The sequence below is a fragment of the Bombina bombina genome, chromosome 3 (genome assembly GCF_027579735.1).
Source record: "Bombina bombina isolate aBomBom1 chromosome 3, aBomBom1.pri, whole genome shotgun sequence".
Classification (NCBI taxonomy): domain Eukaryota; kingdom Metazoa; phylum Chordata; class Amphibia; order Anura; family Bombinatoridae; genus Bombina; species Bombina bombina.
In genome coordinates this window covers 1,291,017,856-1,291,042,981 of record NC_069501.1, presented here as the reverse complement: position 1 = coordinate 1,291,042,981, position 25,126 = coordinate 1,291,017,856, and the positions used below count along the sequence as shown (strand labels likewise).

The window sequence follows — 25,126 nt, the reverse complement described above, 5'->3', positions numbered from 1 at the left end:
TGTATACACTTTATATAGCGCCTGTGTCACCTACTGTACCTAATGTCACTATCACTACATCACTTACTGTACTAGGTGTATACTCTTTATATAGCGCCTGTGTCACCTACTGTACCTAATGTCACTATCACTACATCACTTACTGTACTGGTGTATACTCTTTATATAGCGCCTGTGTCACCTACTGTACCTAATGTCACTATCACTACATCACTTACTGTACTGGTGTATACTCTTTATATAGCGCCTGTGTCACCTACTGTACCTAATGTCACTATCACTACATCACTTACTGTACTGGTGTATACTCTTTATATAGCAGCCTGTGTCACCTACTGTACCTAATGTCACTATCACTACATCACTTACTGTACTGGTGTATACTCTTTATATAGCGCCTGTGTCACCTACTGTACCTAATGTCACTATCACTACATCACTTACTGTACTGGTGTATACTCTTTATATAGCGCCTGTGTCACCTACTGTACCTAATGTCACTATCACTACATCACTTACTGTACTGGTGTATACTCTTTATATAGCGCCTGTGTCACCTACTGTATCTAATGTCACTATCACTACATCACTTACTGTACTGGTGTATACTCTTTATATAGCGCCTGTGTCACCTACTGTACCTAATGTCACTATCACTACATCACTTACTGTACTAGTGTATACTCTTTATATAGCGCCTGTGTCACCTACTGTACCTAATGTCACTATCACTACATCACTTACTGTACTGGTGTATACTCTTTATATAGCGCCTGTGTCACCTACTGTAACTAATGTCACTATCACTACATCACTTACTGTACTGGTGTATACTCTTTATATAGCGCCTGTGTCACCTAATGTCACTATCACTACATCACTTACTGTACTGGTGTATACTCTTTATATAGCGCCTGTGTCACCTACTGTACCTAATGTCACTATCACTACATCACTTACTGTACTGGTGTATACACTTTATATAGCGCCTGTGTCACCTACTGTACCTAATGTCACTATCACTACATCACTTACTGTACTGGTGTATACTCTTTATATAGCGCCTGTGTCACCTACTGTACCTAATGTCACTATCACTACATCACTTACTGTACTGGTGTATACTCTTTATATAGCGCCTGTGTCACCTACTGTACCTAATGTCACTATCACTACATCACTTACTGTACTGGTGTATACACTTTATATAGCGCCTGTGTCACCTACTGTACCTAATGTCACTATCACTACATCACTTACTGTACTAGTGTATACTCTTTATATAGCGCCTGTGTCACCTACTGTACCTAATGTCACTATCACTACATCACTTACTGTACTAGTGTATACTCTTTATATAGCGCCTGTGTCACCTACTGTACCTAATGTCACTATCACTACATCACTTACTGTACTGGTGTATACTCTTTATATAGCGCCTGTGTCACCTACTGTACCTAATGTCACTATCACTACATCACTTACTGTACTGGTGTATACACTTTATATAGCGCCTGTGTCACCTACTGTACCTAATGTCACTATCACTACATCACTTACTGTACTGGTGTATACACTTTATATAGCGCCTGTGTCACCTACTGTACCTAATGTCACTATCACTACATCACTTACTGTACTGGTGTATACTCTTTATATAGCGCCTGTGTCACCTACTGTACCTAATGTCACTATCACTACATCACTTACTGTACTGGTGTATACACTTTATATAGCGCCTGTGTCACCTACTGTACCTAATGTCACTATCACTACATCACTTACTGTACTGGTGTATACTCTTTATATAGCGCCTGTGTCACCTACTGTACCTAATGTCACTATCACTACATCACTTACTGTACTGGTGTATACTCTTTATATAGCGCCTGTGTCACCTACTGTACCTAATGTCACTATCACTACATCACTTACTGTACTGGTGTATACTCTTTATATAGCGCCTGTGTCACCTACTGTACCTAATGTCACTATCACTACATCACTTACTGTACTGGTGTATACACTTTATATAGCGCCTGTGTCACCTACTGTACCTAATGTCACTATCACTACATCACTTACTGTACTGGTGTATACTCTTTATATAGCGCCTGTGTCACCTACTGTAACTAATGTCACTATCACTACATCACTTACTGTACTGGTGTATACACTTTATATAGCGCCTGTGTCACCTACTGTACCTAATGTCACTATCACTACATCACTTACTGTACTGGTGTATACACTTTATATAGCGCCTGTGTCACCTACTGTACCTAATGTCACTATCACTACATCACTTACTGTACTGGTGTATACTCTTTATATAGCACCTGTGTCACCTACTGTACCTAATGTCACTATCACTACATCACTTACTGTACTGGTGTATACACTTTATATAGCGCCTGTGTCACCTACTGTACCTAATGTCACTATCACTACATCACTTACTGTACTGGTGTATACTCTTTATATAGCGCCTGTGTCACCTACTGTATCTAATGTCACTATCACTACATCACTTACTGTACTGGTGTATACTCTTTATATAGCGCCTGTGTCACCTACTGTACCTAATGTCACTATCACTACATCACTTACTGTACTAGTGTATACACTTTATATAGCGCCTGTGTCACCTACTGTACCTAATGTCACTATCACTACATCACTTACTGTACTGGTGTATACTCTTTATATAGTGCCTGTGTCACCTACTGTACCTAATGTCACTATCACTACATCACTTACTGTACTGGTGTATACACTTTATATAGCGCCTGTGTCACCTACTGTAACTAATGTCACTATCACTACATCACTTACTGTACTGGTGTATACACTTTATATAGTGCCTGTGTCACCTACTGTACCTAATGTCACTATCACTACATCACTTACTGTACTGGTGTATACTCTTTATATAGCGCCTGTGTCACCTACTGTACCTAATGTCACTATCACTACATCACTTACTGTACTGGTGTATACTCTTTATATAGCGCCTGTGTCACCTACTGTACCTAATGTCACTATCACTACATCACTTACTGTACTAGTGTATACACTTTATATAGCGCCTGTGTCACCTACTGTACCTAATGTCACTATCACTACATCACTTACTGTACTAGTGTATACTCTTTATATAGCGCCTGTGTCACCTACTGTACCTAATGTCACTATCACTACATCACTTACTGTACTGGTGTATACACTTTATATAGCGCCTGTGTCACCTACTGTACCTAATGTCACTATCACTACATCACTTACTGTACTAGTGTATACTCTTTATATAGCGCCTGTGTCACCTACTGTACCTAATGTCACTATCACTACATCACTTACTGTACTGGTGTATACACTTTATATAGCGCCTGTGTCACCTACTGTAACTAATGTCACTATCACTACATCACTTACTGTACTGGTGTATACACTTTATATAGCGCCTGTGTCACCTACTGTAACTAATGTCACTATCACTACATCACACACAGTGTCACCTAATGTAGAAGAAACAATAAATAAAACGTACAGACACTTAGTGACGCACTAGAGGACAAGGTCACTAAATCTGTAGTGTAATGCGGCTTGTTTGGCTACAAGCCGTAATCTCCCTCTCTGCATTTGTGATGATTCTATCTCGGACAATCTGACCCTGAATTGTTTTATTTACAGGTCCCGAAACATCTGTTTGTAACACAACCACCATGTTTGACTTGTGCGATTGGAATGACAGCGTAGATGCTCCGTCATTGCCTGAGTCACTAGTGAGTGCGCAGGGTGAAGGAGCTCAGAAAGAGAAGGTGAGAGACCAGCGCATATAGATATATCTGTGTCATGTGATGACAGTGAGGGCGAGACCAGCTCCCTATATTAACTCTCACACCCTCATATAACAGTAGGTACCTCGCATGCACAGCTGCACTCCCTCATATAACAGCCCGTACCTCGCATTCACAGCTGCACACCCTCATATAACAGCCCGTACCTTGCATGCACAGCTGCACACCCTCCTATAACAGTAGGTACCTCGCATGCACAGCTGCACACCCTCATATAACAGTAGGTACCTCGCATGCACAGCTGCACACCCTCATATAACAGCCGGTACCTCGCATGCAGAGCTGCACTCCCTCATATAACAGTAGGTACCTCGCATGCACAGCTGCACTCCCTCATATAACAGTAGGTACCTCGCATGCACAGCTGCACACCCTCATATAACAGCCGGTACCTCGCATGCACAGCTGCACACCCTCATATAACAGTAGGTACCTCGCATGCACAGCTGCACTCCCTCATATAACAGCCGGTACCTTGCATGCACAGCTGCACTCCCTCATATAAACAGTAGGTACCTAGCATGCACAGCTGCACACCCTCATATAACAGTAGGTACCTCGCATGCACAGCTGCACTCCCTCATATAACAGTAGGTACCTCGGCATGCACAGCTGCACACCCTCAATATAACAGCAGGTACCTCGCATGCACAGCTGCACACCCTCATATAACAGTAGGTACCTCGCATGCACTAGCTGCACTCCCCTCATATAACAGTAGGTACCTCGCATGCACAGCCGCACACCCTCATATAAACAGCCGGTACCTCGCATGCACAGCTGCCACACCCTCATATAACAGCCGGTACCTCGCATGCCACAGCTGCACACCCTCATATAACAGTAGGTACCTCGCATGCACAGCTGCACACCCTCATATAACAGTAGGTACCTCGCATGCACAGCTGCACACCCTCATATAATAGCCCGTACCTCGCATGCACAGCTGCGCCACACCCTCATATAACAGCCGGTACCTCGCATGCATAGCTGCACACCCTCAATATAACAGTAGGTACCTCGCATGCACAGCTGCACACCCTCATATAACAGTAGGTACCTCGCATGCACAGCTGCACACCCTCATATAACAGTAGGTACCTCGCATGCACAGCTGCACACCCTCATATAACAGTAGGTACCTCGCATGCCACAGCCGCACACCCTCATATAACAGTAGGTACCCTCGCATGCACAGCTGCACACCCTCATATAACAGTAGGTACCTCGCATGCATAGCTGCACAACCCTCATATAACAGTAGGTACTCGCATGCACAGCTGCACACCCTCATATAACAGCCGGTACCTCGCATTGCACAGCTGCACACCCTCATATAACAGTAGGTACCTCGCATGCACAGCTGCACACCCTCATATAACAGTAGGGTACCTCGCATGCACAGCTGCACTCCCCTCATATAACAGTAGGTACCTCGCATGCACAGCCCGCACACCCTCATATAATAGCCCGTACACTCGCGATGCACAGCTGCACACCCTCATATAACAGTAGGTACCTGCATGCATAGCTGCACACCCCTCATATAACAGTAGGTACCTCGCGATGCACAGCTGCACTCCCCTCATATAACAGTAGGTACCTCGCATGCACAGCTGCACTCCCTCATATAACAGCCGGTACCTCGCATGCACAGCTGCACACCCTCATATAACAGCCCGTAACTCGCTATGCACAGCCGCACACCCTCATATAACATTAGGTACCCTCGCATGCACAGCTGCACACCCTCCTATAACAGTAGGTACCTCGCATGACCAGCTGCACTCACCTCCTATAACAGTAGGTACCTCGCATGCACAGCTGCACACCCTCATTATAACAGCCGGTACCCTCGCATGCACAGCCGCACACCCTTCATATAACAGTCCGGTACCTCGCATGCACAGCCGCACACCCTCATATAACAGACGGTACCTAGCATGCACAGCTGCACTCCTCATATAACAGTAGGTACCTCGCATGCACAGCTGCACACCCTCATTAACAGTAGGTACCTCGCATGCACAGCCTGCACTCCCTCATATAACAGTAGGTACCTCGCAATGCACAGCTGCACACCCTCATATAACAGTAGGTACCTTGCATGCACAGCTGCACTCCCTCATATAACAGGAGGTACCTCGCATGCACAGCTGCACTCCCTCATATAACAGTAGGTACCTCGCATGCACAGCTGCACACCCCTCATATAACAGTAGCGTACCTCGCATGCACAGCTGCACTCCCCTCATATAACAGTAGGTACCTCGCTATGCACAGCTGCACTCCCTCATATAACAGTAGGTACCTTGCATGCACAGCTAAACACCCCTCTATAACAGTAGGGTACCTCACACTGCACACGCTGCACACCCTCATATAACAGTAGGTACTCGCTTGCACAGCTGGCACTCCCTCATATAACAGTAGGTACCTCGCCCTATGCCAAGCTGCACACCCTCATATAACAGTAGGTACCTCGGTATGCACAGCTGCACACCTCTCCTATAACAAGCCTGGTTACCTCGCATGCACAGCTGCACTCCCTCATATAACAAGAAGGTACTCGCAGTGTACTGCTGCAACACCCCTCACTATAATAGCCGGATACCTCGCATGCACAGTCTGCACTCCCTCATATAACAGGTAGTACCTCGCAATGCAACAGCTGCACTCCCTCATATTAACAAAGGGTATCCTCGCAAATGCACAGCTGCACACCCTCATCTATAACAGAGGTACCTCGCATGCACAGCTCTGCACACCCTCATATAACAGTAGGTACCTCGATGCAACAGCTGCACACCCTATAAACAGTAGGTACCTCGCATGCACAGCTGCACACCCTCATATAACAGTAGGTACCTCGCATGCACAGCCGCACACCCTCATATAACAGCCGGTACCTCGCATGCACAGCTGCACACCCTCATATAACAGTAAGGTACCTCGCAGCACAGCTGCACACCCTCATATACAGCGTACCATCGCATGCAGCTGTGCACTCCCTCATATAACAGTAGGTACCTCGCATGCACAGCTGCACTCCCTCATATAACAGTAGGTACCTCGCATGCACAGCTGCACACCCTCATATAACAGCCGGTACCTCGCATGCACAGCTGCACACCCTCATATAACAGTAGGTACCTCGCATGCACAGCTGCACTCCCTCATATAACAGCCGGTACCTTGCATGCACAGCTGCACTCCCTCATATAACAGTAGGTACCTCGCATGCACAGCTGCACACCCTCATATAACAGTAGGTACCTCGCATGCACAGCTGCACACCCTCATATAACAGTAGGTACCTCGCATGCACAGCTGCACACCCTCATATAACAGCAGGTACCTCGCATGCACAGCTGCACACCCTCATATAACAGTAGGTACCTCGCATGCACAGCTGCACTCCCTCATATAACAGTAGGTACCTCGCATGCACAGCCGCACACCCTCATATAACAGCCGGTACCTCGCATGCACAGCTGCACACCCTCATATAACAGCCGGTACCTCGCATGCACAGCTGCACACCCTCATATAACAGTAGGTACCTCGCATGCACAGCTGCACACCCTCATATAACAGTAGGTACCTCGCATGCACAGCTGCACACCCTCATATAATAGCCCGTACCTCGCATGCACAGCTGCACACCCTCATATAACAGCCGGTACCTCGCATGCATAGCTGCACACCCTCATATAACAGTAGGTACCTCGCATGCACAGCTGCACACCCTCATATAACAGTAGGTACCTCGCATGCACAGCTGCACACCCTCATATAACAGTAGGTACCATCGCATGCACAGCTGCACACCCTCATATAACAGTAGGTACCTCGCATGCACAGCCGCACAACCCTCCTATAACAGTAGGTACCTCGCATGCACAGCTGCACACCCTCATATAACAGTAGGTACCTCGCATGCATAGCTGCACACCCTCATATAACAGTAGGTACCTCGCATGCACAGCTGCACACCCTCATATAACAGCCGGTACCTCGCATGCACAGCTGCACACCCTCATATAACAGTAGGTACCTCGCATGCACAGCTGCACACCCTCATATAACAGTAGGTACCTCGCATGCACAGCTGCACTCCCTCATATAACAGTAGGTACCTCGCATGCACAGCCGCACACCCTCATATAATAGCCCGTACCTCGCATGCACAGCTGCACACCCTCATATAACAGTAGGTACCTCGCATGCATAGCTGCACACCCTCATATAACAGTAGGTACCTCGCATGCACAGCTGCACTCCCTCATATAACAGTAGGTACCTCGCATGCACAGCTGCACTCCCTCATATAACAGCCGGTACCTCGCATGCACAGCTGCACACCCTCATATAACAGCCCGTACCTCGCATGCACAGCCGCACACCCTCATATAACAGTAGGTACCTCGCATGCACAGCTGCACACCCTCCTATAACAGTAGGTACCTCGCATGCACAGCTGCACTCCCTCCTATAACAGTAGGTACCTCGCATGCACAGCTGCACACCCTCATATAACAGCCGGTACCTCGCATGCACAGCCGCACACCCTCATATAACAGTAGGTACCTCGCATGCACAGCCGCACACCCTCATATAACAGCCGGTACCTCGCATGCACAGCTGCACTCCCTCATATAACAGTAGGTACCTCGCATGCACAGCTGCACACCCTCATATAACAGTAGGTACCTCGCATGCACAGCTGCACTCCCTCATATAACAGTAGGTACCTCGCATGCACAGCTGCACACCCTCATATAACAGTAGGTACCTCGCATGCACAGCTGCACTCCCTCATATAACAGTAGGTACCTCGCATGCACAGCTGCACTCCCTCATATAACAGTAGGTACCTCGCATGCACAGCTGCACACCCTCATATAACAGTAGGTACCTCGCATGCACAGCTGCACTCCCTCATATAACAGTAGGTACCTCGCATGCACAGCTGCACTCCCTCATATAACAGTAGGTACCTTGCATGCACAGCTAAACACCCTCCTATAACAGTAGGTACCTCACATGCACAGCTGCACACCCTCATATAACAGTAGGTACCTCGCATGCACAGCTGCACTCCCTCATATAACAGTAGGTACCTCGCATGCACAGCTGCACACCCTCATATAACAGTAGGTACCTCGTATGCACAGCTGCACACCCTCCTATAACAGCCGGTACCTCGCATGCACAGCTGCACTCCCTCATATAACAGTAGGTACCTCGCATGTACAGCTGCACACCCTCCTATAACAGCCGGTACCTCGCATGCACAGCTGCACTCCCTCATATAACAGTAGGTACCTCGCATGCACAGCTGCACTCCCTCATATAACAAAAGGTACCTCGCATGCACAGCTGCACACCCTCATATAACAGTAGGTACCTCGCATGCACAGCTGCACACCCTCATATAACAGTAGGTACCTCGCATGCACAGCTGCACACCCTCATATAACAGTAGGTACCTCGCATGCACAGCTGCACACCCTCATATAACAGTAGGTACCTCGCATGCACAGCCGCACACCCTCATATAACAGCCGGTACCTCGCATGCACAGCTGCACACCCTCATATAACAGTAGGTACCTCGCATGCACAGCTGCACACCCTCATATAACAGAAGGTACCTCGCATGCACAGCTGCACACCCTCATATAACAGTAGGTACCTCGCATGCACAGCTGCACACCCTCATATAACAGCCCGTACCTCGCATGCACAGCTGCACACCCTCATATAACAGCCGGTACCCTCGCATGCACAGCTGCACTCCCTCATATAACAGTAGGTACCTCGAATGCACAGATGCACTCCCTCATATAACAGTAGGTACCTCGCATGCACAGCTGCACTCCCTCATATAACAGTAGGTACCTCGCATGCACAGCTGCACACCCTCATATAACAGTAGGTACCTCGCATGCACAGCTGCACACCCTCATATAACAGTAGGTACCTCGCATGCACAGCTGCACACCCTCATATAACAGTAGGTACCCTCGCATGCACAGCTGCACACCCTCATATAACAGTAGGTACCTTCGCATGCACAGCTGCACACCCTCATATAACAGTAGGTACCTCGCATGCACAGCTGCACACCCTCATATAACAGTAGGTACCTCGCATGCACAGCTGCACACCCTCATATAACAGTAGGTACCTCGCATGCACAGCTGCACACCCTCATATAACAGTAGGTACCCTCGCATGCACAGCTGCACACCCTCATATAACAGTAGGTACCTCGCATGCACAGCTGCACACCCTCATATAACAGTAGGTACCTCGCATGCACAGCTGCACACCCTCATATAACAGCCCGTACCTCGCATGCACAGCTGCACACCCTCATATAACAGCCGGTACCTCGCATGCACAGCTGCACTCCCTCATATAACAGTAGGTACCTCGCATGCACAGATGCACTCCCTCATATAACAGTAGGTACCTCGCATGCACAGCTGCACTCCCTCATATAACAGTAGGTACCTCGCATGCACAGCTGCACACCCTCATATAACAGTAGGTACCTCGCATGCACAGCTGCACACCCTCATATAACAGTAGGTACCTCGCATGCACAGCTGCACACCCTCATATAACAGTAGGTACCTCGCATGCACAGCTGCACACCCTCATATAACAGTAGGTACCTCGCATGCACAGCTGCACACCCTCATATAACAGCCCGTACCTCGCATGCACAGCTGCACACCCTCATATAACAGCCGGTACCTCGCATGCACAGCTGCACACCCTCATATAACAGCCGGTACCCTCGCATGCACAGCTGCACACCCTCATATAACAGCCGGTACCCTCGCATGCACAGCTGCACACCCTCATATAACAGCCGGTACCCTCGCATGCACAGCTGCACACCCTCATATAAACAGCCGGTACCTCGCATGCACAGCTGCACACCCTCATATAACAGTAGATACCCTCGCATGCACAGCTGCACACCCCTCATATAACAGTAGGTACCCTCGCATGCACAGCCGCACACCCTCATATAACAGCCGGTACCTCGCATGCACAGCTGCACACCCTCATATAACAGTAGGTACCTCGCATGCACAGCTGCACACCCTCATATAACAGCCGGTACCTCGCATGCACAGCTGCACACCCTCATATAACAGCCGGTACCTCGCATGCACAGCTGCACACCCTCATATAACAGTAGATACCTCGCATGCACAGCTGCACACCCTCATATAACAGTAGGTACCTCACATGCACAGCTGCACACCCTCATATAACAGTAGGTACCTCACATGCACAGCTGCACACCCTCATATAACAGTAGGTACCTCACATGCACAGCTGCACACCCTCATATAACAGTAGGTACCTCGCATGCACAGCTGCACACCCTCCTATAACAGCCGGTACCTCGCATGCACAGCTGCACACCCTCCTATAACAGCCGGTACCTCGCATGCACAGCTGCACACCCTCATATAACAGTAGGTACCTCGCATGCACAGCTGCACACCCTCCTATAACAGCCGGTACCTCGCATGCACAGCTGCACACCCTCATATAACAGTAGATACCTCGCATGCACAGCTGCACACCCTCATATAACAGCCGGTACCTCGCATGCACAGCTGCACACCCTCCTATAACAGCCGGTACCTCGCATACACAGCTGCACTCCCTCATATAACAGTAGGTACCTCGCATGCACAGCTGCACACCCTCATATAACAGTAGGTACCTCGCATGCACAGCTGCACACCCTCATATAACAGTAGGTACCTCGCATGCACAGCTGCACACCCTCATATAACAGTAGGTACCTCGCATGCACAGCTGCACACCCTCATATAACAGCCGGTACCTCGCATGCACAGCTGCACACCCTCCTATAACAGCCGGTACCTCGCATGCACAGCTGCACTCCCTCATATAACAGTAGGTACCTCGCATGCACAGATGCACTCCCTCATATAACAGTAGGTACCTCGCATGCACAGCTGCACTCCCTCATATAACAGTAGGTACCTCGCATGCACAGCTGCACACCCTCATATAACAGTAGGTACCTCGCATGCACAGCTGCACACCCTCATATAACAGTAGGTACCTCGCATGCACAGCTGCACACCCTCATATAACAGTAGGTACCTCGCATGCACAGCTGCACACCCTCATATAACAGTAGGTACCTCGCATGCACAGCTGCACACCCTCATATAACAGCCCGTACCTCGCATGCACAGCTGCACACCCTCATATAACAGCCGGTACCTCGCATGCACAGCTGCACACCCTCATATAACAGCCGGTACCTCGCATGCACAGCTGCACACCCTCATATAACAGCCGGTACCTCGCATGCACAGCTGCACACCCTCATATAACAGCCGGTACCTCGCATGCACAGCTGCACACCCTCATATAACAGCCGGTACCTCGCATGCACAGCTGCACACCCTCATATAACAGTAGATACCTCGCATGCACAGCTGCACACCCTCATATAACAGTAGGTACCTCGCATGCACAGCCGCACACCCTCATATAACAGCCGGTACCTCGCATGCACAGCTGCACACCCTCATATAACAGTAGGTACCTCGCATGCACAGCTGCACACCCTCATATAACAGCCGGTACCTCGCATGCACAGCTGCACACCCTCATATAACAGCCGGTACCTCGCATGCACAGCTGCACACCCTCATATAACAGTAGATACCTCGCATGCACAGCTGCACACCCTCATATAACAGTAGGTACCTCACATGCACAGCTGCACACCCTCATATAACAGTAGGTACCTCACATGCACAGCTGCACACCCTCATATAACAGTAGGTACCTCACATGCACAGCTGCACACCCTCATATAACAGAAGGTACCTCGCATGCACAGCTGCACACCCTCCTATAACAGCCGGTACCTCGCATGCACAGCTGCACACCCTCCTATAACAGCCGGTACCTCGCATGCACAGCTGCACACCCTCATATAACAGTAGGTACCTCGCATGCACAGCTGCACACCCTCCTATAACAGCCGGTACCTCGCATGCACAGCTGCACACCCTCATATAACAGTAGATACCTCGCATGCACAGCTGCACACCCTCATATAACAGCCGGTACCTCGCATGCACAGCTGCACACCCTCCTATAACAGCCGGTACCTCGCATACACAGCTGCACTCCCTCATATAACAGTAGGTACCTCGCATGCACAGCTGCACACCCTCATATAACAGTAGGTACCTCGCATGCACAGCTGCACACCCTCATATAACAGTAGGTACCTCGCATGCACAGCTGCACACCCTCATATAACAGTAGGTACCTCGCATGCACAGCTGCACACCCTCATATAACAGCCGGTACCCTCGCATGCACAGCTGCACACCCTCCTATAACAGCCGGTACCCTCGCATGCACAGCTGCACACCCTCATATAACAGTAGGTACCTCGCATGCACAGCTGCACACCCTCATATAACAGTAGGTACCTTGCATGCACAGCTGCACACCCTCATATAACAGTAGGTACCTCGCATGCACAGCCGCACACCCTCATATAACAGTAGGTACCTCGCATGCACAGCTGCACACCCTCATATAACAGTAGGTACCTCGCATGCACAGCTGCACACCCTCATATAACAGTAGGTACCTCGCATGCACAGCTGCACACCCTCATATAACAGCCGGTACCTCGCATGCACAGCTGCACACCCTCATATAACAGCCGGTACCTCGCATGCACAGCTGCACACCCTCATATAACAGCCGGTACCTCGCATGCACAGCTGCACACCCTCATATAACAGTAGGTACCTCGCATGCACAGCTGCACACCCTCATATAACAGTAGGTACCTCGCATGCACAGCTGCACACCCTCATATAACAGCCGGTACCTCGCATGCACAGCCGCACACCCTCATATAACAGCCGGTACCTCGCATGCACAGCCGCACACCCTCATATAACAGCCGGTACCTCGCATGCACAGCTGCACATCCTCATATAACAGTAGGTACCTCGCATGCACAGCTGCACTCCCTCATATAACAGTAGGTACCTCGCATGCACAGCTGCACACCCTCATATAACAGCCGGTACCTCGCATGCACAGCTGCACACCCTCATATAACAGTAGGTACCTCTCATGCAGAGCTGCACACCCTCATATAACAGTAGGTACCTCGCATGCACAGCTGCACACCCTCATATAACAGTAGGTACCTCGCATGCACAGCTGCACACCCTCATATAACAGTAGGTACCTCGCATGCACAGCTGCACTCCCTCATATAACAGTAGGTACCTCGCATGCACAGCTGCACACCCTCCTATAACAGCCGGTACCTCGCATGCACAGCTGCACTCCCTCCTATAACAGTAGGTACCTCGCATGTACAGCTGCACACCCTCCTATAACAGCCGGTACCTCGCATGCACTGCTGCACACCCTCATATAACAGTAGGTACCTCGCATGCACAGCTGCACACCCTCCTATAACAGCCGGTACCTCGCATGCACAGCTGCACACCCTCCTATAACAGTAGGTACCTCGCATGCACAGCTGCACACCCTCCTATAACAGCCGGTACCTCGCATGCACAGCTGCACACCCTCCTATAACAGTAGGTACCTCGCATGCACAGCTGCACACCCTCCTATAACAGTAGGTACCTCGCATGCACAGCTGCACTCCCTTATATAACAGCCGGTACCTCGCATGCACAGCTGCACACCCTCATATAACAGTAGGTACCTCGCATGTACAGCTGCACACCCTCATATAACAGTAGGTACCTCGCATGTACAGCTGCACACCCTCATATAACAGCCGGTACCTCGCATGCACAGCTGCACACCCTCATATAACAGCCGGTACCTCGCATGCACAGCTGCACACCCTCCTATAACAGCCGGTACCTCGCATGCACAGCTGCACTCCCTCATATAACAGTAGATACCTCGCATGCACAGCTGCACTCCCTCATATAACAGTAGATACCTCGCATGCACAGCTGCACACCCTCATATAACAGCCGGTACCTCGCATGCACAGCTGCACACCCTCATATAACAGTAGGTACCTCGCATGCACAGCTGCACACCCTCCTATAACAGTAGGTACCTCGCATGCACAGCTGCACTCCCTTATATAACAGCCGGTACCTCGCATGCACAGCTGCACACCCTCATATAACAGTAGGTACCTCGCATGCACAGCTGCACACCCTCTTATAACAGTAGGTACCTCGCATGCACAGCTGCACACCCTCATATAACAGTAGGTACCTCGCATGCACAGCTGCACACCCTCATATAACAGCCGGTACCTCGCATGCACAGCTGCACACCCTCATATAACAGCCGGTACCTCGCATGCACAGCTGCACACCCTCATATAACAGCCGGTACCTCGCATGCACAGCCGCACACCCTCATATAACAGCCGGTACCTCGCATGCACAGCCGCACACCCTCATATAACAGCCGGTACCTCGCATGCACAGCCGCACACCCTCATATAACAGCCGGTACCTCGCATGCACAGCCGCACACCCTCATATAACAGCCGGTACCTCGCATGCACAGCCGCACACCCTCATATAACAGCCGGTACCTCGCATGCACAGCCGCACACCCTCATATAACAGTAGGTACCTCGCATGCATAGCTGCACACCCTCATATAACAAAAGGTACCTCGCATGCACAGCTGCACACCCTCATATAACAGTAGGTACCTCGCATGCACAGCTGCACACCCTCATATAACAGCCGGTACCTCGCATGCACAGCTGTACTCCCTCATATAACAGTAGGTACCTCGCATGCACAGCTGCACACCCTCATATAACAGCCGGTACCTCGCATGCACAGCTGCACACCCTCATATAACAGTAGGTACCTCGCATGCACAGCTGCACACCCTCATATAACAGTAGGTACCTCGCATGCACAGCTGCACACCCTCATATAACAGTAGGTACCTCGCATGCATAGCTGCACACCCTCATATAACAGTAGGTACCTCGCATGCACAGCTGCACACCCTCATATAACAGTAGGTACCTCGCATGCACAGCTGCACACCCTCATATAACAGCCGGTACCTCGCATGCACAGCTGCACACCCTCATATAACAGCCGGTACCTCGCATGCACAGCCGCACAATTTATTGCCACTTTAAGGGTTGTCCCTATGAAAACAAAGTGCTGTAATTTGTGCTATGGGAGGGCAGGGACAACCAGGCTAATCCCACATCGGCTCCTGCAAATAAATGGTGGCTGCAGTGTAAAGGATTTTGATTTGTGTTAAACGTTAAGCCTTGCGTGATCACAACAGAACTGTCTTGTACTTAATGAGTAATTGTTTACTTCATATACAGGTGGCTTCAAGTCGGAAGAAGCGTTTAAAGAGAACTCGACAACTGATAGAGATTCTACGCTCACTAGAGACACCACGTCTGCAGGAGTCTAAGGACAATGAAAGTCCACCAGACGTTCTACTCAAAAAGAAACCCAAGCGAGCCGAGGCACAGGGTACGGTCAGTAGTAACATGACTAATAACTGTCAGCGAGGAGCGGGGTACGGTCACTAATCACATGACTGATAACTGTCAGCGAGGAGTGGGATACGGTCACTAATCACATGACTGATAACTGTCAGCGAGGAGCGGGGTACGGTCACTAATCACATGACTGATAACTGTCAGCGAGGAGCGAGGTACGGTCACTAATCACATGACTGATAACTGTCAGCAAGGAGTGGGATACGGTCACTAATCACATGACTGATAACTGTCAGCGAGGAGCGGGATACGGTCACTAATCACATGACTGATAACTGTCAGCAAGGAGTGGGATACGGTCACTAATCACATGACTGATAACTGTCAGCGAGGAGCTGGGTACGGTCACTAATCACATGACTAATAACTGTCAGTGGGGTACGGTCACTAATCACATGACTGATAACTTAGCGAGGAGCGGGGTACGGTCACTAATCACATGACTGATAACTGTCAGCGAGGAGCGGGGTACGGTCACTAATCACATGACTGATAACTTTCAGCAGGGTATGGTCACTAATCACATGACTGATAACTGTCAGCGGGGGTTACTAATCACATGATGGGTACTGACAGTGTGCTTTTGTATTATGGGAGCCTGTGGTTGTTGGGTATGCAAGAGGGGAAAACGCATTAAGGAGCAACAGTACATAGAGATAAATGCTCTGTAGTTCAAAACAGTTATACCCCAAAACCACAGAAGATATATGTAATAGGGTACTGGGCTAAAAAAGTCTTGTATCGCCAATGCGTACCACTTTAAACCTGTATAGATCCCATCGGTATCAATATGCAAAATGAGTGAAAAAGTAGCGCTCCAAAATATCCACATCAATAAGGTTTCTTTTACAAGATATGAAGAGTCCACGGATTTCATCCTTATTTATGGGATTACGCCTCCTGGTCAGCAGGAGGAGGCAAAGAGCACCACATCCTCCCTTCCCTCCCACCCCAGTCATTCTCTTTGCTTGTGTTAGTGATAGGAAGAGGTAAAGTGAGGTGTTAGTTTAGATTCTTCAATCAAGAGAGTTTTATTTCTTTCATGTAATTAGCAAGAGTCCATGAGCTAGTGACGTATGGGATATACATTCCTACCAGGAGGGGCAAAGTTTCCCAAACCTCAAAATGCCTATAAATACACCCCTCACCACACCCACAATTCAGTTTTACAAACTTTGCCTCCGATGGAGGTGGTGAAGTAAGTTTGTGCTAGATTCTACGTTGATATGCGCTCCGCAGCAAGTTGGAGCCCGGTTTTCCTCTCAGCGTGCAGTGAATGTCAGAGGGATGTGAGGAGAGTATTGCCTATTTGAATGCAGTGATCTCCTTCTAAGGGGTCTATTTCATAGGTTCTCTGTTATCGGTCGTAGAGATTCATCTCTTACCTCCCTTTTCAGATCGACGATATACTCTTATATATACCATTACCTCTGCTGATTCTCGTTTCAGTACTGGTTTGGCTATCTACTATATGTAGATGAGTGTCCTGGGGTAAGTAAGTCTTATTTTCTGTGACACTCTAAGCTATGGTTGGGCACTTTGTTTATAAAGTTCTAAATATATGTATTCAAACATTTATTTGCCTTGACTCAGAATGTTCAACATTCCTTATTTTCAGACAGTCAGTTTCATATTTGGGATAATGCATTTTAACTTTTTTCTTACCTTAAAATTTGACTTTTTTCCCTGTGGGCTGTTAGGCTCGCGGGGGCTGAAAATGCTTCATTTTATTGCGTCATTCTTGGCGCGGACTTTTTTGGCGCAAAAATTATATTTCCGTTTCCGGCGTCATACGTGTCGCCGGAAGTTGCGTCATTTTTTGACGTTATTTTGCGCCAAAAATGTCGGCGTTCCGGATGTGGCGTCATTTTTGGCGCCAAAAAGCATTTAGGCGCCAAATAATGTGGGCGTCTTATTTGGCGCGAAAAAATATGGGCGTCACTTTTGTCTCCACATTATTTAAGTCTCATTTTTTATTGCTTCTGGTTGCTAGAAGCTTGTTCCTTGGCATTTTTTCCCATTCCTGAAACTGTCATTTAAGGAATTTGATCAATTTTGCTTTATATATATGTTGTTTTTTCTCTTACATATTGCAAGATGTCTCACGTTGCATCTGAGTCAGAAGATACTACAGGAAAATCGCTGTCAAGTGCTGAATCTACCAAAGCTAAGTGTATCTGCTGTAAACTTTTGGTAGCTATTCCTCCAGCTGTTGTTTGTATTGATTGTCATGACAAACTTGTTAAAGCAGATAATATTTCCTTTAGTAAAGTACCATTGCCTGTTGCAGTTCCTTCAACATCTAAGGTGCAGAATGTTCCTGATAATATAAGAGATTTTGTTTCAGAATCCATAAAGAAGGCTATGTCTGTTATTTCTCCTTCTAGTAAACGTAAAAAATCTTTTAAAACTTCTCTCCCTACAGATGAATTTTTAACTGAACATCATCATTCTGATTCTGATGATTCCTCTGGTTCAGAGGATTCTGTCTCAGAGGTTGATGCTGATAAATCTTCATATTTATTTAAAATGGAATTTATTCGTTCTTTACTTAAAGAAGTCCTAATTGCTTTAGAAATAGAGGATTCTGGTCCTCTTGATACTAAATCTAAACGTTTAAATAAGGTTTTTAAATCTCCTGTAGTTATTCCAGAAGTTTTTCCTGTTCCTGATGCTATCTCTGCAGTAATTTCCAAAGAATGGGAAAATTTGGGTAATTCATTTACTCCTTCTAAACGTTTTAAGCAATTATATCCTGTGCCGTCTGACAGATTAGAATTTTGGGACAAGATCCCTAAAGTTGATGGGGCTATTTCTACCCTTGCTAAACGTACTACTATTCCTACGTCAGATGGTACTTCGTTTAAGGATCCTCTAGATAGGAAAATTGAGTCCTTTCTAAGAAAAGCTTATCTGGGTTCAGGTAATCTTCTTAGACCTGCTATATCTTTGGCTGATGTTGCTGCGGCTTCAACTTTTTGGTTGGAAACTTTAGCGCAACAAGTAACACATCGTGATTCTCATGATATTATTATTCTTCTTCAACATGCTAATAATTTTATCTGTGATGCCATTTTTGATATTATCAGAGTTGATGTCAGGTTTATGTCTCTAGCTATTTTAGCTAGAAGAGCTTTATGGCTTAAAACTTGGAATGCTGATATGGCTTCTAAATCAACTTTACTTTCCATTTCTTTCCAGGGTAACAAATTATTTGGTTCTCAGTTGGATTCCATTATTTCAACTGTTACTGGTGGGAAAGGAACTTTTTTACCACAGGATAAAAAATCTAAAGGTAAAAACAGGGCTAATAATCGTTTTCGTTCCTTTCGTTTCAACAAAGAACAAAAGCCTGATCCTTCATCCTCAGGAGCAGTTTCAGTTTGGAGACCATCTCCAGTTTGGAATAAATCCAAACCAGCTAGAAAGGCAAAGCCTGCTTCTAAGTCCACATGAAGGTGCGGCCCTCATTCCAGCTCAGCTGGTAGGGGGCAGGTTACGTTTTTTCAAGGAAATTTGGATCAATTCTGTTCACAATCTTTGGATTCAGAGCATTGTTTCAGAAGGGTACAGAATTGGTTTCAAGTTGAGACCTCCTGCAAAGAGATTTTTTCTTTCCCGTGTCCCAGTAAATCCAGTAAAAGCTCAAGCATTTCTGAAATGTGTTTCAGATCTAGAGTTGACTGGAGTAATTATGCCAGTTCCAGTTCCGGAACAGGGGATGGGGTTTTATTCAAATCTCTTCATTGTACCAAAGAAGGAGAATTCTTTCAGACCAGTTCTGGATCTAAAAATATTGAATCGTTATGTAAGGATACCAACATTCAATATGGTAACTGTAAGGACTATCTTACCTTTTGTTCAGCAAGGGAATTATATGTCCACAATAGATTTACAGGATGCATATCTGCATATTCCGATTCATCCAGATCATTATCAGTTCCTGAGATTCTCGTTTCTGGACAAGCATTACCAGTTTGTGGCTCTGCCGTTTGGCCTAGCTACAGCTCCAAGAATTTTTACAAAAGTTCTCGGTGCCCTGCTGTCTGTAATCAGAGAACAGGGTATTGTGGTATTTCCTTATTTGGACGATATCTTGGTACTTGCTCAGTCTTTTCATTTAGCAGAATCTCATACGAATCGACTTGTGTTGTTTCTTCAAGATCATGGTTGGAGGATCAATTTACCAAAAAGTTCTTTGATTCCTCAGACAAGGGTAACCTTTCTGGGTTTCCAGATGGATTCAGTGTCCATGACTCTGTCTTTAACAGACAAGAGACGTCTAAAGTTGATTACAGCTTGTCGAAACCTTCAGTCACAATCATTCCCTTCGGTAGCCTTATGCATGGAAATTCTAGGTCTTATGACTGCTGCATCGGACGCGATCCCCTTTGCTCGTTTTCACATGCGACCTCTTCAGCTCTGTATGCTGAAGCAATGGTGCAAGGATTACACGAAGATATTTCAATTAATATCTTTAAAACCGATTGTTCGACACTCTCTAACATGGTGGACAGATCACCATCGTTTAATTCAGGGGGCTTCTTTTGTGCTTCCGACCTGGACTGTAATTTCAACAGATGCAAGTCTCACAGGTTGGGGAGCTGTGTGGGGATCTCTGACGGCACAAGGAGTTTGGGAATCTCAGGAGGTGAGATTACCGATCAATATTTTGGAACTCAGTGCAATTTTCAGAGCTCTTCAGTTTTGGCCTCTTCTGAAGAGAGAATCGTTCATTTGTTTTCAGACAGACAATGTCACAACTGTGGCATACATCAATCATCAAGGAGGGACTCACAGTCCTCTGGCTATGAAAGAAGTATCTCGAATTTTGGTTTGGGCGGAATCCAGCTCCTGTCTAATCTCTGCGGTTCATATCCCAGGTATAGACAATTGGGAAGCGGATTATCTCAGTCGCCAAACGTTGCATCCGGGCGAATGGTCTCTTCACCCAGAGGTATTTCTTCAGATTGTTCAAATGTGGGAACTTCCAGAAATAGATCTGATGGCGTCCCATCTAAACAAGAAACTTCCCAGGTATCTGTCCAGATCCCGGGATCCTTAGGCGGAGGCAGTGGATGCATTATCAATTCCTTGGAAGTATCATCCTGCCTATATCTTTCCGCCTCTAGTTCTTCTTCCAAGAGTAATCTCCAAGATTCTGAAGGAATGCTCGTTTGTTCTGCTGGTAGCTCCGGCATGGCCTCAAAGGTTTTGGTATGCGGATCTTGTCCGGATGGCCTCTTGCCAACCGTGGACTCTTCCGTTAAGACCAGACCTTCTGTCACAAGGTCCTTTTTTCCATCAGGATCTGAAATCCTTAAATTTAAAGGTATGGAGATTGAACGCTTGATTCTTGGTCAAAGAGGTTTCTCTGACTCTGTGATTAATACTATGTTACAGGCTCGTAAATCTGTATCTCGAGAGATATATTATAGAGTCTGGAAGACTTATATTTCTTGGTGTCTTTCTCATCATTTTTCCTGGCATTCTTTTAGAATACCGAGAATTTTACAGTTCCTTCAGGATGGTTTAGATAAGGGTTTGTCCGCAAGTTCTTTGAAAGGACAAATCTCTGCTCTTTCTGTTCTTTTTCACAGAAAGATTGCTATTCTTCCTGATATTCATTGTTTTGTACAAGCTTTGGTTCGTATAAAACCTGTCATTAAGTCAATTTCTCCTCCTTGGAGTTTGAATTTGGTTCTGGGAGCTCTTCAAGCTCCTCCGTTTGAACCTATGCATTCATTGGACATTAAATTACTTTCTTGGAAAGTTTTGTTCCTTTTGGCTATCTCTTCTGCCAGAAGAGTTTCTGAATTATCTGCTCTTTCTTGTGAGTCTCCTTTTCTGATTTTTCATCAGGATAAGGCGGTGTTGCGAACTTCTTTTGAATTTTTACCTAAAGTTGTGAATTCCAACAACATTAGTAGAGAAATTGTGGTTCCTTCATTATGTCCTAATCCTAAGAATTCTAAGGAGAAATCGTTGCATTCTTTGGATGTTGTTAGAGCTTTGAAATATTATGTTGAAGCTACGAAATCTTTTCGTAAGACTTCTAGTCTATTTGTTATCTTTTCCGGTTCTAGAAAAGGCCAGAAAGCTTCTGCCATTTCTTTGGCATCTTGGTTGAAATCCTTAATTCATCTTGCCTATGTTGAGTCGGGTAAAACTCCGCCTCAGAGGATTACAGCTCATTCTACTAGGTCAGTTTCTACTTCCTGGGCGTTTAGGAATGAAGCTTCGGTTGACCAGATCTGCAAAGCAGCGACTTGGTCCTCTTTGCATACTTTTACTAAATTCTACCATTTTGATGTATTTTCTTCTTCTGAAGCAGTTTTTGGTAGAAAAGTACTTCAGGCAGCGGTTTCAGTTTGAATCTTCTGCTTATGTTTTTCGTTAAACTTTATTTTGGGTGTGGATTATTTTCAGCAGGAATTGGCTGTCTTTATTTTATCCCTCCCTCTCTAGTGACTCTTGTGTGGAAAGATCCACTTCTTGGGTAGTCATTATCCCATACGTCACTAGCTCATGGACTCTTGCTAATTACATGAAAGAAAACATAATTTATGTAAGAACTTACCTGATAAATTCATTTCTTTCATATTAGCAAGAGTCCATGAGGCCCACCCTTTTTTTTGTGGTGGTTATGATTTTGTATAAAGCACAATTGTTCCAATTCCTTATTTTTTATGCTTTCGCACTTTTTTATCACCCCACTTCTTGGCTATTCGTTAAACTGAATTGTGGGTGTGGTGAGGGGTGTATTTATAGGCATTTTGAGGTTTGGGAAACTTTGCCCCTCCTGGTAGGAATGTATATCCCATACGTCACTAGCTCATGGACTCTTGCTAATATGAAAGAAATTAATTTATCAGGTAAGTTCTTACATAAATTATGTTTTTTAAATGGTGCCAAAGTGTGCTATTTTACTGCCGGGCAGTTTCTGGATTCCAATTATGCTTGGGAACTTGTGGGATTTTAGTCTCACTGCGCCTCCCTTGTTGGTGCTGTCTGGATGTGGACTTAGTGAATTTGCCTAAGCCCCTTCACGATTCACAGGACCTCAGGAGGAAGAGTGGACCTCTTGACACTGTGGGTATTTCATGCGTTTTCCTCAGCATGAAGGTAAGTGCAGTTCTTTTATTCTGGGGCTTGGAAGCAGATACTCAGATCAGACTGTGCTTTATTATTGCGGTTTATGGGCCTTGGTAAGGAATCCCTATGCATATATGTGGATGTCATGAGTTAATAAGGTGGACAACACACATATTATTATTTCCTCCAGACAGTCCGACTTTGCAATAATTTTAGCCAGGAGCGCTGGGTGGTGTTATATAGTGCTCAGATGACTGAGTAAGGAGCGGGCATAACTGTTTATTTCTCTTGTTAAGTGTATTCAGTCCACGGGTCATCCATTACTTATGGGATATATTCCCTTCCCAACAGGAAGTTGCAAGAGGATCACCCAAGCAGAGCTGCTATATAGCTCCTCCCCTCACATGTCATATCCAGTCATTCTCTTGCAACACTCAACTAGATAGGAGGTTGTGAGAGGTCTGTGGTGTTTTATACTTAGTTTATTTCTTCAATCAAAAGTTTGTTATTTTAAATGGCACCGGAGTGTGCTGTTTGTTCTCAGGCAGTATTTGGAAGAAGAATCTGCCTGCGTTTTCTATGTTCTTAGCAGAAGTAACTAAGATCCACTGGCTGTTCTCGCACATTCTGAGGAGTGGGGTAACTTTCAGAAAGGGAATAGCGTGCGGGGAATCCTGCAAATAAGGTATGTGCAGTAAATTATTTTTCTAAGGAATGGAATTGACTAAGAAAATACTGCTGATACCGATGTAATGTAAGTAAAGCCTTTAATACAGTGATAGCGACTGTTAGCAGGCTGATTTAATTATATACAGTAAAGTAATTTTCTAAGGAATGGAATTTGACTGAGAAAATGCTATTAATACTGAAGTGATGTTATAAGCCTTAAATGCAGTAGGAAGACTGGTATCAGGCTTATCAATAGAGATATACTCCTTAAAAAAGGATGTTTAAAACGTTTTGCTGGCATGTTTAATCGTTTTGTGAGGTACATTGGTGATAAAACTTATTGGGGCATAAATTTTTTCCACATGGCTGACCGGTATTTCTGCATAGAAACAGTTAACTGAAACTCCCAATGTTGTAATTTTGAGTAGGAGGGGCCTATTTTAGCGCTTTTTTGACGCAGTAAAAATTCAGGCTCAGTCTTCCTGCTTCTTCCTGCATGACCCAGGTCGTCTCCAGAGAGCTTAAGGGACTTCAAAAGTCATTTGAGGGAGGTAATCAGTCACAGCAGACCTGTGGCAGTGGTTTTGACTGTATTAAAAAACGTTTTTTTGCTTTACTGCCTATAGAACCCGTTTTGGGTATTAAGGGGTTAATCAACCATTTGCAAGTGGGTGCAATGCTCTGCTAACTTAACACATTTACTGTGAAAATTTGATTGCTATAACTGATTTGGTTCATTGTTATTTCAACTGTGACAGTTTTTTTGTGCTTCTTAAAGGCACAGTAGCGTTTTTCTTTATTGCTTGTAAAATGATTTACAGTGTTTTCCAAGTCTGCTAGTTTTATTGCTAGTCTGTTTAAACATGTCTGACACAGATGAATCTGTTTGTTCACTA

At 46.3% G+C, this 25,126-nt stretch overlaps 1 protein-coding gene across 1 annotated transcript in view; it reads left to right on the top strand.

The window, feature by feature from the left end:
* The window catches only part of RRP8 (ribosomal RNA processing 8), a 112,232-nt gene that overhangs the window by 27,767 nt on the left and 59,339 nt on the right, over positions 1 to 25,126 (top strand). The window contains exons 2-3 of the mRNA XM_053705694.1: positions 3,694 to 3,821; positions 16,284 to 16,437. Coding sequence (XP_053561669.1) covers positions 3,694 to 3,821; positions 16,284 to 16,437 — 282 coding nt within the window. The remainder of the gene's footprint in view (positions 1 to 3,693; positions 3,822 to 16,283; positions 16,438 to 25,126) is intronic.